The sequence below is a fragment of the Seriola aureovittata genome, chromosome 8 (genome assembly GCF_021018895.1).
Source record: "Seriola aureovittata isolate HTS-2021-v1 ecotype China chromosome 8, ASM2101889v1, whole genome shotgun sequence".
NCBI classification, from domain to species: domain Eukaryota; kingdom Metazoa; phylum Chordata; class Actinopteri; order Carangiformes; family Carangidae; genus Seriola; species Seriola aureovittata.
Window position 1 is genome coordinate 6,939,865 of NC_079371.1, and position 14,691 is coordinate 6,954,555.

The window sequence follows — 14,691 nt, forward strand, 5'->3', positions numbered from 1 at the left end:
CAAAGCTTTGCCAGGCATGTAAAAAACAATGGTGAAATTACTGGTTTTCATAGCTCTCTTCCTTTATTCAACATCTTAAAATTGTTTGTAGTCTCACAATATAATCTGTCCTGATGATTCTACTGAGATGTCATGGTTTACAGTTCAGTTCTACGGATTAAATGAAGTTAAATTTTACCAGAAATTGTTAAAGCATTAGAAGCCAGGATATGATGTACATTTGCATTCTCCTAAATAACCCATGATGAAATAGTATTAGTTTGTAAATATCTTCATCTATAAACAAAGCCCTAATAGTTGTGACCGCAGTCAGATCAGAGACAGCGCTGAACTTTATCTGTAGATTTATAGAGATAATCTTGAAATTTGTGATTCTTTCCCTTTTAACTGACATAGATTAGAAAACCATCAGTGCTTATGCATTCAGATGTTAAGCTTTTGTGATGCAGGGCTCCACCCATGTATTCCGTAGGCCACTGTCAGAGCACCAAACTTTGAAATTCACTTCACACTCATCTTTTGGGTCAAAGCTCTGTCACACTTGTGATTTTCTCCATTGAATGCATTTTTGGCCTTATGTACTGCAGGATTGAAATCTAACAAAAAGCTTTCAGTCCATCTCTTTGAAGTGGGGAACCGAATTACTCTGGCTTCATTGCATAGGTTGTGTGTACTATTGTGGATAATGTTTCTGAGTGTGTGTGGTATGCTGCCTGCCTTTCCTTTTTTTCCCATACAATGGTCTTGACCAGAGAAATGTGACCAGTGCTCCTGGTTTTCATCAGGCTACTGCTCAGTGTTTTCTTGCCTGGGTGCTCATCCCTGTCACTCAGTTCACCTCTCAATTACTATGTTTGTGCTCACAGTGGCGTGACATTAAACCCAGGCTTCAATTTGCTCAGTGACAGATGACACAGACAGCATGTTTGCTGGTGTGACATTTGACATGCCTTGACATTTTGGGTTGGGAAGTATAATTACAGTAATCAAATAAAAAAGAACAGGGTTATTTACTTTTGAATCCACCAGTATTTAGACTGTAAACCAGACTGTAAACATTGCCTGTAAACTTTTCTGCTTTGATGTTCCAAAAACAGAAATGACAGTGGTAGTTTCTTTTGATGCTAACTGCTTCTCATCAGCATCTAACTGTCTTTGTCATCTCTCTGTCTCTTTGTGTCATACATGTGTACATTTGAGTTGCTCTCTTTGTCTTTACACCAATTCCCTTATTGATTGTTTTTATGGTGCTACAGCCTTAGATGTGTAGCTGCCTTCAAATGAAGGGATGACCCATGCCATATTAGTGAGACCGCCTACTGTGCATTAATGACTAGGAGAAAGTGAACATATTTTTCCTCTGGAAAGCAGTTTACACATTGCGCTGTGTATGTCAAAGCCTAAATAGCACATAGCCCATTACTGAAAGGTCATCAAAGGGTTTTGGGCAAATATAGGAAGAAACACTCAGTCACTGGGGAAGAAAACCAAATAACTCTTTTCTACAACTTTTGAAGCGAACCATTGAGAGTGGAAGTATTTTCATGAAGCTACAGGGAAAGTTAAAATGCACAAACTAAACATTTACTTTCAGCACTGCCTTTAGAAGGGTGTAGTGCATGTCTTTACTCTGTGTGTCCTGTTGTTGAATTAACCAAGATGTGCGCAGCTGGAATTCAGAGCCCCTCCTCAAAATGCACAGCACTAAATCCTCTGATGAAATGTCCAGTATTTGCATCTCACTAAGGAGGCAGCTAGTTGCAGTAGCAGACTCCAATCCAAGAAGTTCAACCTAGGAACACAGTAGTACACACATTAACATGAGAACTCATTTCAGCAGCATTCAGTTAGTTGTAAAACCTTTACACTACACATTGATGCATTGCATATCCCTTTTCATCTTCAATTCAACTGTAAAGGCTCATGATAAGAAAGCTGTGGTGGGATGTTTGGTGTGGTCAGATACATGAAATTGTCCTCTCCATTCAGAAAATCTCCACCTTGGTGTGAGTTTGTGTTTGTGTAGTTGCTGCACCATAATTCCCCTGTGCAGATGTGGCCTTTAGCAGTCATGACATTATCACCCAGATCCGTCAGCATGAAAACCTCCAAGAGCATGACATCCTCACTTATCCTCACCTGATTTGATTCCAGTCCCCATTTGTTTACCATTTTTTTAGAGAATGTCTTCTCATTGTCAAGAGTAGTGTGGTGCTGCTGTGGCTAGTTTGAGGTTTTATGTGACTCTCTATGCGCCATTGTCAGGATGAACAACCCTAGTAATAAGCACCTATGTGATCCCTCAGCAGTCAACACCCTGCGCCAGGACATTAAAACCAGCCCACAGGAGAGTTACTGTGTGTGCCCTTACACACTCATGGATCAGACTTGAGGGTAGTGGACAAAATAATTGATTGGTCACAGTTGAAGCAAAACATTTTTACGTCTTCTACTTTTCTTAGATCTGCTTTTCCCCATAGCATTGACTCTTCATATCCATTTCAGCTTCAGACACATTTGATGGTAGCCATTAATTGCTCTTTTCTTTGATTTGAAGCCTGTGACACTCTGGATTGGGCTGTATTTGAAGCTACATCAAGCTACAGGACTTTGACATTTTTGCCAATCTTATATTTTTTATATATATGGTAGTCCCTAAGTAGAAGGACAATATTTTTGTGGCTTTGACCTCATAGCAATTGTTCAGTGAGCTTCAGAGAGTTGAGAAACTAAGTTCTTCATTCCATTTTTTAATTTGGGGATGCTTATTTCAACATGATAACATAAACCATGTACAAATTGTTGCACCTTTCATAGTGTCCCTGAAATTTTAATGAATACAATGTATAGGTGTAATCAGAAGCTTAAATGAAGGCCACATATTCAATATTAGAGCTAGACAAATTTATTGGTCGGCTGATTATATTGGCTGATATTGGCCTGTTACAGATATATCGTATCGGCGCATATATTCTCTGATATGTGCTGACATGAATGCTTTTAATAATAAGCAATAGTGCAGTGGAAATGCTCGGGACAAGTTATACAGGCAGCATTTTATGTACATTTGATCTTTTGTTTTCATTAAGTTAAATATACATGTATAGTGTGTGTGTGTGTGTATGTGTATATATATATATATATATATATATATATATATATATATATATATATATATATATATATATATATATATATATATATATTTATTATGTTTTTTATTTTTTAGTTATTTATAGTTATTTTATTTAATTCCTAGTGAAATTTACCATTTCAGTGCACCGATGTCATTTTGGACAATAAAGTTTATTGTTAAACTGTAAAATATCCTGCTTTCATAACATATCTTTTTCAAAATATTAGGGAGTAAAAAAGATTCCGAAATCTATCTATCTATCTATCTATATATATATATTTTGGAATCTTTTTTACTCCCTAATATTGTTATTGGCCCCAAAATTCCAATATTGGTCGGGCTCTAGTCAGTATTTGATAGAAAATACTTTGCAGAAACTGACTGCCTGAAATCTGTGATCCATAGACTTCCGCAGATGCTTAGTACCTTCCCTGATGATGCACAGCCAGGCCTGTAATGCAGCCTTCTTCTCTTATTGCTTGTTTTTAGGGCTGGTTTTTAGTGACTGAAACACCTGCTTGGTTGGATTGAGGTGGCTGACTTGGCCATTCAAGAACGTTACACTGTTTGGCTTGTATACTGTATTAAAAGTCCGCTCAACCACTAGGGATGTGGACACCGTCAAACACCTTTAAAGCTGGAAGTCAGCTCATTAACCTCAGCCATTGTTTCATTTTAAATCCATTGTACTGGAGCACAGAGCCAATAGAGTGAACGCAATGTGTCATTGCTTTACTCCTGGTGGACTGCACCGTGTATACATATGCAGTACAGCAGTCCACTGGGATAGACGGTGTTCCTCAAACTCCTGTCCATGATGCTTGATTTTCCAGTTGTTGCAGAATGAAATTATTGTTGGCATCAGCAAAAGAAGTGGAGACTGATTCGCATTGGAAAATTCATAACAGAGTTTGCCAGTCTGACATGGACAATATGATCAAGAACATATTTCTTGCAAATTCCACTGTCAGTGATACAAGCTCAGATCTCATCATTTCAGTTACACTGGCAGCATAGTTGGAAGATATTCTGGGACTCTTTTTTATGAAGCCTGTGAGGGTATAATTAATAAAAGAGCATTAATCATTTTGGAGACTAAACATGGAGGGCTCATTCCTCCAGTTTGCCCCCTGACAAGCGTCCCGCAGGCCCAATACTCCTACCCCTCCTACAACATACTCACCCTGCCACATTTTACTTCGTTTATTGAATGCCAATTAAGCAGATAAATTAGCAGGGTTCAAAGATTAATTAAAAAACCTGCCGGTTTCCTTGGGTGAAAAACCTGCCAGTTGTAAAAGTTTCAGCTGCATTTTTTCCTCCCTGTTCCACAAAAAGGATGTTAATGGTTTTTAGCTCTGAGGGTATTTACTGGAGGAAATGTAGTTGGAGGAATTTAGGTCACGGTGCCTCTGGATGGGATTCCTGCCCATGCTTCACTGACAAATGAAACACAATCAGTTTGAATTAGATTACTCGTGGTAAGATATTCAAACCATTACGTAATACAATGTTCTTACTTAGATGTGACACGCTTAATTTATAATTTTACATTAAGTCGGACAGAGGGCAATCACTGCCAAATCAGCTCACCCAAACCAGGGGACACATGATTTTCTTTACCTCCCAGCAGAGGGCAGCATGGCTCCACAACTTAAGGTTCACTGTCCTAAAACCCTGAAGAGGATGTTTTTTCTCTCCGTTCATTCTAGCCATCTCTTTGTGAGAGAGTGCTTCTGATAAACATCCCCCTCCATTCTAATCATCATGTCATTCCCTAGCTTTTAGTGCTCTGTCCGGCCTTCGCTGCATCCCCTGATGTCTCTCACATGAAAGACATCTTTTGTGATGCAGAATTAAAGTAGCACAAAGATAATACTCCCAATAACACGCAGATACTGCCTATCCAGCCTATCTGATGTGATTGCATGGCCTCAATAGAAACTGTGTTGTTTGATTTTGTTCTCTTGTTCGGAGTTGGGGTGCACAGTTTATATTGCTGTAGCCTTGTTACTTTCGTTTCAAGGACTAATTATTACTGTCATTATTTCTTCTTTCTGTACCTTGTGACTTGTGACAAAGAAACATAGATGCAAAACAAATTTATTCAACTGGACAGGATCTGATGTGAAAGGGTTATTGTATATGGAACTATACTTGTTGGTATGTCTGAAGTATTTCTGCTTTCTAGTGGAACTGTTGCACTGTAAATAACACGGTTCAAAGTTTGAGGTTTTGAGAGTTGGGATTGTGATAACTTTTCATTATATAAGCATATAACTTCTGTTTGGTTACAAGCATAGATGCAGTATGTGCTTAGTGTTGAAGATTTGTGATTCGGCTAATATTTCCCACCTTCTTCAATTGACTCGATGATTTGACGTACCCTAATGTTAACTTTGTAATAAAGCAGAATTGTTATTACACATAAAATAATCTTAATTTACTTTTCAAGTTTATTTTTTGATTCATTTTATTTTTTAAATTTATTGAAATCCTCTACTATTACCAATTACCCTATTTCTATCATTACTGCTCATTAAATTTCTCACTGTGTGTGTGTATCTAGGAGGACATGAACCTGAATGAGGAACGCAAAGCTCCTCTACGCGGAAAGGACTTGAGTACCAAGCGCGAGATGGTGGTCCAGTACATCTCAGCCACTGCCAAATCTGTAAGTGAGAGAATAAACCTTAATGCTGTATCACTATAAACTGAAGTGTACTGCATAATTGTAGTGGGTGGCTTGAAGTATCATGACACTCCACCTGACTCTCCAGAATGAGTTTAACTTGATCCTTTGCTTTATGGCTTGCTTTGTCATCCTTTCTTGCACACTCTCACTTCTGTCATTGTCTCACTCTCTGCTCTTAATGCTTGAGTCCCACATCTTTGATTGCAATTTTGATTTATTTTCTTTATCATTTTCCCTCTTGTGCCACAATCTATTGGATATAAATTGTAGTCACTGCCTCACTCAATGCTAGGTGGATGGTCAGTGCTTGTCCAGTCCTGTGTTTGCATGAAAAGTTTTGGTGATTTAGTTGTGTACTTGCATGTGAGGTTTTTTTTTACCGATAGGGGGCAATGCCTTGCTTTGTTATTTGGGTATAAATAAAGTTCAGTCAAATGCTTGATTCCGCAGCAGTTTAATTATTAGGAGCACATCCATCAAATACAGAGGTGCACACATGAGCTTTAAAGCTATGTTTAGCATGAGCCTGTGATAAGCTTATATTTATGCTACATTGTAGCTAGCTTCACCATCCAGTTTTATTCTTGCTCTGAGTGTTAATCAGAACAATTCTGTCTGATTCTTAACTATCAGTAGTTTTATATTTAGATTATCGGTAGTTGGGATTATGTTGCCTATTGTTGTAGAGTAATCTGGAATTTGATACTTCATGAGTCTAATCCAAAAACAGTGATTAAAAAGTAAGTAGTTTTGAGGGTAATACATGAATGTATGAAGAATTCTTGTATCCTCTTTTGAAGTTATAGCCAAACTTGTGAGGTGAAATTAACATCAGCACAGAAGAAAAAAAGTGATTTCTGCCCCCATTGCTTCCAGAACCTGGTAGCGCTCTCTTGACATCATCATTTATTACCTTCCTCATTGTTATGGTAATTAACTGGCATTATTGATAATGATGATTATCCGAGATGATTGAATTCCTCACAGGGCCCATTATGCTTTGTGAGCACTGATATTTTATTCAAATGAATAACGTAATCTGTGTAGTGAAAGGACAGAGGACAAAATGTGATGTCTGTCAGCACCCTGCTATCACATTTAATATGACTGAAAGAGGGAGATGTTTGAATGTCAGTGATGATGTATCTGTGCAAACACAGATTCATGCAAGTGTGCATACAGTTACACTAGAACATCTGTACATCCACACACTATGTCATATACTGATAATACATGAAGATAACTTAGCTTGAGGTTCGGGGGACATTTGTGAGTGACTAATAATAATATGATACTGCTACCAAATCTCCTTTTTCAGTGAGAAACACTATACGCACAACTATTGGTGTAACTATGTCTGTCTAAGATACTGCCTAAGAGCACATCAGGGGATTGCCCCAAAAACAAACTACAACAACTGTTTTGCATATTAATTGTAATTTACTTAAAGTAAAACAAACAAACAACCTACCCTAAATTGTATAAGACGATGCTCATGCCTTAATGAATCATTTTCAGTTGTAAATAAGTAAGTTAGCTCATCAGCAGATATTTTTAGTTGTTTTTTTTAGTTAAATTACTTTATAACACTATAAGTAATTGAATACATTTTTGTGTCAAACAGAATTTATAGTCATCCTTTTAGCTACTGGTAGACAGAAAAAGAGAAAATCTGAGTAGCTGTGAAGCAAAAGTGTTCCAGCCTGAAGCTTGTTGCTGTATCAACTGACTGACAGTGAGTCTGTGTTCTGTAGTATCTTAATGTGATTTGGGTTTCAATAACTTCTTAAAATCCTCATAAGCTCATGTATAGGTCAGAATCAGCATAAAATAGAGTTTGTCAGCAAAATACCTCAGAAATGACATTGGTTTAAAATTTAGATACCTGAGTTTTAGTAAAGCAGGTTTCATGATTGCTTTAATGTTTTCAAGTAACTGCTTTGTGTGAACTGGGTGTTTCTCTTGCAGGGGTTAGGCTTTATCTGGGGCTAATGTTGCTTGTGGTTGCTGATGAGCATGCAGTGTGGACTAAAAGAGAATGTGTTGCATTGAAAATGTAAATGGTGATGAATGAAGGATTGATGCATTTGAGTCATGTTGGGGTGTCTCTGATTTGTTGTGGTACCTTCACTATTAATGCGACTCAATCTTTCATTCTTTTTTTTTATTTGACTAAAGATGTCTTCAGCGTTGTGAGATTACAGTTTTGGGGCTTTGTAAGGGCTTCACATGCATTCAGCTAAATTTCCTGTTTTTGTTTTTTTGTTTTTTCATTTGTAGATGATCCCAATAGAGCATCTGACAAAATTGTAATTTTTGATATAACTATCACAGAGGCAACATGTTTAAACATATATTTTATTGCAGCCACAAAAATAAAAGTGGGACATTCATGGATGTCACAAGTTCCCCCACACACACATCAATACTCAAACTTCTAGACAAACCTCTTTCTTTGTTGACCTACAGCTATTGCAGAGTATGCAGGCTTAAAATGCTTTGGAACTGGAAGTTTAAATCGATAAATATTGTTGTAACAAGAAATATCCCCCAGTACTGTCCCCTTTTTCTTGTCTGCCTCTGCAGATGTGCTCAATTGTACATGTGCTCTGGTGCCCAACAAAAAGTAAAAAAAAAAAATGTAAGCATTAATAGCTATAGGTGCTTGAGTTTTCCTTCACAATGTACAACTTTTTTGTATGTATAAAGACTACAGTACTGTACCTCTAAAAGGCTGTCAGGCTTCAAATGACAGCTAATATGAGAAATGGCTGATTATTACTTTGTTTAGTCTTGTAAAATATGTCTTTCGAGTGAAAGCTGAAGCTTTTTTCCCCTCCCTTGTGAATTACCAGCTCTCTACTCGTCTATCACCAGGCAAGATTTAGAACACTCCCATACTCTACTGAGGTGCCTCAGCAGGAGTCTAGCAAATTACCCCCAACACAGAATGGAATGTCTTTTCAAGGGAGAATTCAACACTGACCCTGTTCATTTGAATATGAGCTGTGTTTCAATGGTATCCGGCTCTGCTTTTGCAGGAGTGTGTCTGTGGACGTCCTTGACCATCAGCTTTGCATGAATAGTTGCCTTTCTCTCTCACCTCATTTCTTCTTCTTTCTTCTTTCTATAAATGTGTGCCAGCCTCATTAAAACTGCCAAAATTCGCTTTACACTAATACAATTATTTATTTCTCAGAGATCTACTTTGTCTATCGACAGTGAATATTTTCTTGTTTCATTTCAAATGTGCTGTGTCTCAGATACAGGAGGAAGGGTGACGGCAGGGTCTTTTAAGGGGGATTGTCTAGTATTGGTTTTATTCAAATAATGGTTTGTTTAATGTGACCATCAATGTGCCACCTTGTTCTCTTAATGGGCCCTGGCATTTGCTAACATCATCCAGTCCCTTTATTATTATCTGATTATACTGATGAGTGTTTATGCAATGGGAATATATTTTTTCCATCATGAAAAACTGTGGTAATGGTTATATTTCTATTGAGAAGAAAATACATATTTTTATATACATACTTGTCCTTAGTTGATTAATAATGTAGTATAAAACATGCTCAATAACGGATCTGACTAGGTAGATATACCTTAACACTACTCAAGTAAATAGTTGGTGTCTGAACTGAGTGGAGTTTTACAGCTGTTTTAGTGAGAACAAGGTGTTACATTGTATTGTAAATACAAACTTTTTAGTGAAACTGTGCTGTTCCTCTCAAGCTCCTCCTTGTCTGTCTGAGCACCCCCAAGATAGTGTCTGTTATTTTGGTCAAACTGCAAAATACAACATTCTAAAATATATATGCAGTATTATGTGGTAGTAGTAGGCATCAACATCTGTGGAAAATATTTAAGTTCTGAGTTATGTCAGTGTGACTCATTTCAAGGTATCAGGTAGCCAGCAGTATTCAGATAAAATATTCCGCAGTTTAAGACAGTGACATTCTGCATTCACTGGAGAACAAGGAAAATGTGGATACACATTATGATTAAAGAGTAGTGTGTGTGTGATCAGGTGGCGGCATGCGTAAAACAGACTTTATGGCTATTATAAACTCTTGGTAGAGGGATAGAGAGGGGAAATCAAGCATCAAATGGCCACAGACATGCAGAGACTGAGTGACAATAAAAGAAATGGAAAGGGAGATTAGAAGAGATGAAAGGAGGGTAGAGAATAGGAGGGAGTGAAAGCAGGAGAGGTGGTGAAAGAAAAGGAGCTCAGTGTGTCCTGTAACTTCCTGCAGTCAGAATACATTTTCTCCCAAACATGTAGCAAAGCATGAGAAGCTCAGCCACAGATTAGAATACATTTGCTCGGCTGACAGACACCTTCCTACTGTGAAACAAGCCCTACAGTTGCAGTAATAAAAAACACTCCTGCTACCTGCCACTATTGACAGATAACAAGGTTAAACTCAGAGAATCGTGCTGACTGCACAGGCTCAAGGTAGCTCTGCCACACAAATTTGACACCTGAAGCCCAGCACTAATGGCAGCTGATTGATTTCAGCCCAGGGAGACCCTCTGCAGCCTCTTTGTCCACACTAGCCATTGTTCCTTTTGGAGGATGAATCTGTGAATCTATACCAGTCAGTCAATCACAAGGGCAATCATATTTTACCCTGTTAATCATTTAATAAATCCCTTGTGTGGTTATTGGCATGTCTAAACATGTTGATTCATCACTTCCACAGTTGTTGGTGCCATGTATTGATGATAGCTTTTGTTATGTACATGCTTTGCGAGTTCTTCTCTCATTTGTCATATACATATCATATGTATTATTGAGAATTTGAAAATTGCAGCGGCCAAACACAGACATTATCTTCAGTATGTACCTATAATAATTGCAAAGGTTTAGTTGTATAGTGTTTGTGATGTCACACAAGTTACGCTAATGCCTCTATGTGTAATGGAGAGGATTCTCCGGCCTACTAATGATTGTGCTGTTTGTGTCTTTTTGCACATTAACCTTCTCCGCTGATCGCTGCATGCAGATAACTGGGAGCAAAGTTGCGGTAAGTAGCCCATTATTTATTTGGCTTCTGATTGTTGTTCCTTCTATGTATCTGTTTTCATTCAACCTCGTACACACACACACACACACACACACACACACACACACACACACACACACACACACACATTCTTTTGGAACAATGTCGAGGAGCATGTTTCAAAGTGTCAAGTAAGGTCACTTTTATGGCCTGGATTTTTATTTTCAGCTCAGATATTGCTAATGGTTTGTAATTTGGAAAGGCTATAAATTGCCAACAGTGTAAATGGTAGCACTTTCAAATGAGGGATTTTGAAATTATACAGCCTGAAAATGAACTGGGAGGCCTTTTGTTGGTTTCTGCTGTTTCTCCTTTGAAATAGATTGCAGTGTAGCACCTATTAGCATTTGAATATTGTCATACCAACAAAGAGCGATAGCTTTTACACAAATACTCATAAATCTACAATCTGTTTATCAAAACATGGTGCATCTAAATGGTTTCAACTGTGCTCATTCTGTCAATGAGAGACAATGCATACTGAGAATATATATCACTTAATAAGGCTGTGAGCATACACATTTGTGTACACATGTGCATACAAACTGTACACACACTGAACCTAGTAAACTGCGGGAAAGATATCAAGTACATTTGTTCTTCCTTGAACAGATATATTGGCCTATATTTATTTAGTGGAAATATTCATGGATAGATTTTTTAATTTGCAGTCAACAACTCTGTTGCTTTTTCAAAGAATTTAAGCCCACAAGACTGTTTTCTCACAAATGCATTGTCTTGGTGGTTTCATTTCACCTTACCTGCTTGTTGATTACAAAAAACCCAGATAATCATAGCAAATTTAATTTGTAATGTCAATGCAAGACTTTTTAATTTCTCCACACTGTAATATACCAGTTGCATTTTTTTTATCTCAAGATCCTATAAAGTGGCAAACTGTTGCCTTTGTAAGAACAGTTTTGGTTTTTTTCAAGAAGAAACACTCTTTTATTGGTTTAGCAAGTGTTGAATTATCACTTTAAATTTCATTGCTGTTTGAGAGCTTTGTAAGGATTAAGAGGACTGTAAAGCTTAACAGGAACACAGACAAGGAAAAGCAGCACACTGTGACCTGGCCTCTGCTCTGCCCATGCTCTCAGACAAACCTCGTTCTTTGAAGCATTTTACAGAGACGTTTTGTATCGATTGCATTTTCTTCTTCTTTGTCAAACTGTTCTTTTGTGCTTGGTTATTTCTGTGGGAAGAGTGGGTTTTCGACTTGGCCTGTATGGACATGGATGGAGTAGCTCTCGATCAGCAGCAATGGCCACATTGTGTTCAGTAAATGGAATATGACAGAATTACCCCAGCTTGTATCATGACCGCTCATCCGAGATGTGGAGGCCTACTTTCAGAAGTTCTGCAAACCATGTCAAAAGGTGCCAGAGACCCTGGTTATCAAGAAGTTTCTTCAAACTCAAGAGTATACTGAAGCATTTGCCCTGACTTTTGTAACCTCTGTGTCAATCCTGCTTCAGTAGCCTTCAGATATGGCTAACATAGTGAAAACTATGAGCTGTCATTCTTAAAAGCTCCACTGAAGGAGGAAAAAACAGGCAAAGCGTTTAGCCTGCTTAGCCAATTGTGGGCTGCAGTTAGCTCCCTGCTTTGCTGGCAGATTCCCATTTTCACGCTGTCAGCATGTGTCGGTGGGACAGAGGGCTCTCAGGTGTGCTGGAAGGGGAGTGTTGGTTAGGATTGTCTATAGGGAACACACAACTGTAACTCCTCTGTCTCAGGCATGAAATCTCTCTGGCACTTTCCCCTCTCCCAGTTGAGAATGAGGTGGGAATAGAGGATGGCGTGAATTGGCTCTAATCCAGTCTGACCAGCGTGTAAGTGTGCAACACTGCTAAATCTCATATGCTCCCTCACCTCCTTAAGCAAGATTGAGGGAAATATGAACAGCACCCACACCTGAGTAACAGCATGCTGGCAGGCAGACCCGAACAGTCCAGGTGAACAAGGACCTTTTCTTTTGCACTGTGCTGCAGCTACCTGTTGACCATTACAATGGCTTTATAACATCAGTCTCTGTAAAGATTGGCCTGATTTACGTCAAAAGCCAAGGGCCACGTTATAACAATCCATCAAGGACTCCTGCGGTGTTACTGTGAAAGTAGACTTCCGTCTGTCTGCACTACCATTGACAGGCTCTGCAGCTCAGAGGAATGCTGCTGAGACTATGACAGTGAGAGAGTACATGAGTGAGAGAAAGGGTGTGTGCTGCATGTGTTGAAGAGCAGCAATCTCCAGACCACAGGGAGGTGATCAATATCTGTATGACTGGACAGATGACTGCTTATTTCCACGTTAACATGCTGGTCAGCTCTGAGATGTCAGACAGTGATGGTTAGTGCAGTTGTGTAAACACGTATATCTCTGTGTATGGTTGTCAAGTATGTGGATTTGACCAATGAGGCAAAAACACCTCAGGCCTGAGAAAAAAGTTTGGATGAAGCTGTATTGGCTGCACTGTAGCTGATCTAATTCATAGAAAATGTGTTTTAGTTTTCTGCAGAATTATAAAGTGTTGGTCTTTTTAATTTCAAAGTGACTAAGGAGACAACACTGACACTGTCTTTCCTGGGTGTATATATGGTAGTATGGATGATGATACCTCCCATTTTAAAACTGTTTATGACGATATAGAGTTCAGATTTTAGATGTGCCAGTAATTATTAGAAAAATGGTCTATATGAAATAACATTGGGTATTGCTAATTTAGTAATTTACAATAGATAAACTTTTTGTGTGGCTATATATATACAGTATATATATATATTTATATATGTGTATGTATATATTCCACACAATAAGTTATGCAGGGAAGTATAAGTGAACAATAAATTATATATGAGGCCTTATAATTGAATATATCTCTAGATTTATACATAATTGCCATTGACTTGGATATTTTTTCTTTAATATAAGCAATATGTTGTTGACATGTTTGTCTGTCATCAATCACTACCCTAAGGAATTTTATCCCAAAAACTCCAATTCCAACATCACAGATTTTTAATTCAGTATCCATATAAATTTCTTTTCGATTTACAAAAAACATAAATTTAGCTTTCTTAATATTAAGAGACAATTTATTGACATCAAACCAAGTTTTGAGAATTTCGAACTCCCTTTCAACTGCATACCAAAGTTCCTTTAAATTTTTCCCCAGAGCAAAGCAAATTTGTGTCATCTGCAAAAATGACACATTTGAACATATCAGTAACTTCATAAATATCATGAGTATAAAGTGTGAAAAGTTTGGCCCAATCACCAATCCCTGGGGTACTCTACAGGTGACCTTCCTAATTCTAGACACATTATCCTTCATTTGCACACTTTGCCTATTTTCTAAGTAACTTTTCAGATCAGTATATGTAGATCAATATACATATTACAATAGAGTACTGGTCATTTTCAACTGCCATTGTTATTTCTTCTACCATCTCAAGTACTTCACATAGTAATTCAAATTTCCTTAAATCTATACTGGTGTTCACTCAATAATTTATATTTATCAATGGAAAGATCCAATTGTTTCACAAGTAATGTCTCTAATACTTAATTGAGGAAGAAGGGATACTAGTCTGTAGTTATCCATATGGTGCTTATCACCATTTTTAAATATTGGAATTACCTTTGCTAATTTCATACTATTAGGAAAAATACCTTTTTTTTTTTTTTTTTTAATTTTTAAATATATAGGTCAGAGGACCTACAATGAGGAAATGATGTATTTAATAATTACCAATGAACAATGTCAATGAAATTTATTTCAGTTGCGC

The 14,691-nt window shown here is 37.6% G+C and overlaps 1 protein-coding gene across 6 annotated transcripts in view; it reads left to right on the forward strand.

The window, feature by feature from the left end:
• diaph2 (diaphanous-related formin 2) overlaps nt 1-14,691 on the forward strand; it is a 372,424-nt gene that overhangs the window by 16,279 nt on the left and 341,454 nt on the right. For 5 of the 6 annotated variants that reach the window (XM_056382907.1, XM_056382908.1, XM_056382912.1 and 2 more), the window contains 2 exons: nt 5,706-5,810; nt 10,841-10,861. In XM_056382907.1, coding sequence (XP_056238882.1) covers nt 5,706-5,810; nt 10,841-10,861 — 126 coding nt within the window. The remainder of the gene's footprint in view (nt 1-5,705; nt 5,811-10,840; nt 10,862-14,691) is intronic. The other variant, XM_056382909.1, reaches the window with a different exon arrangement.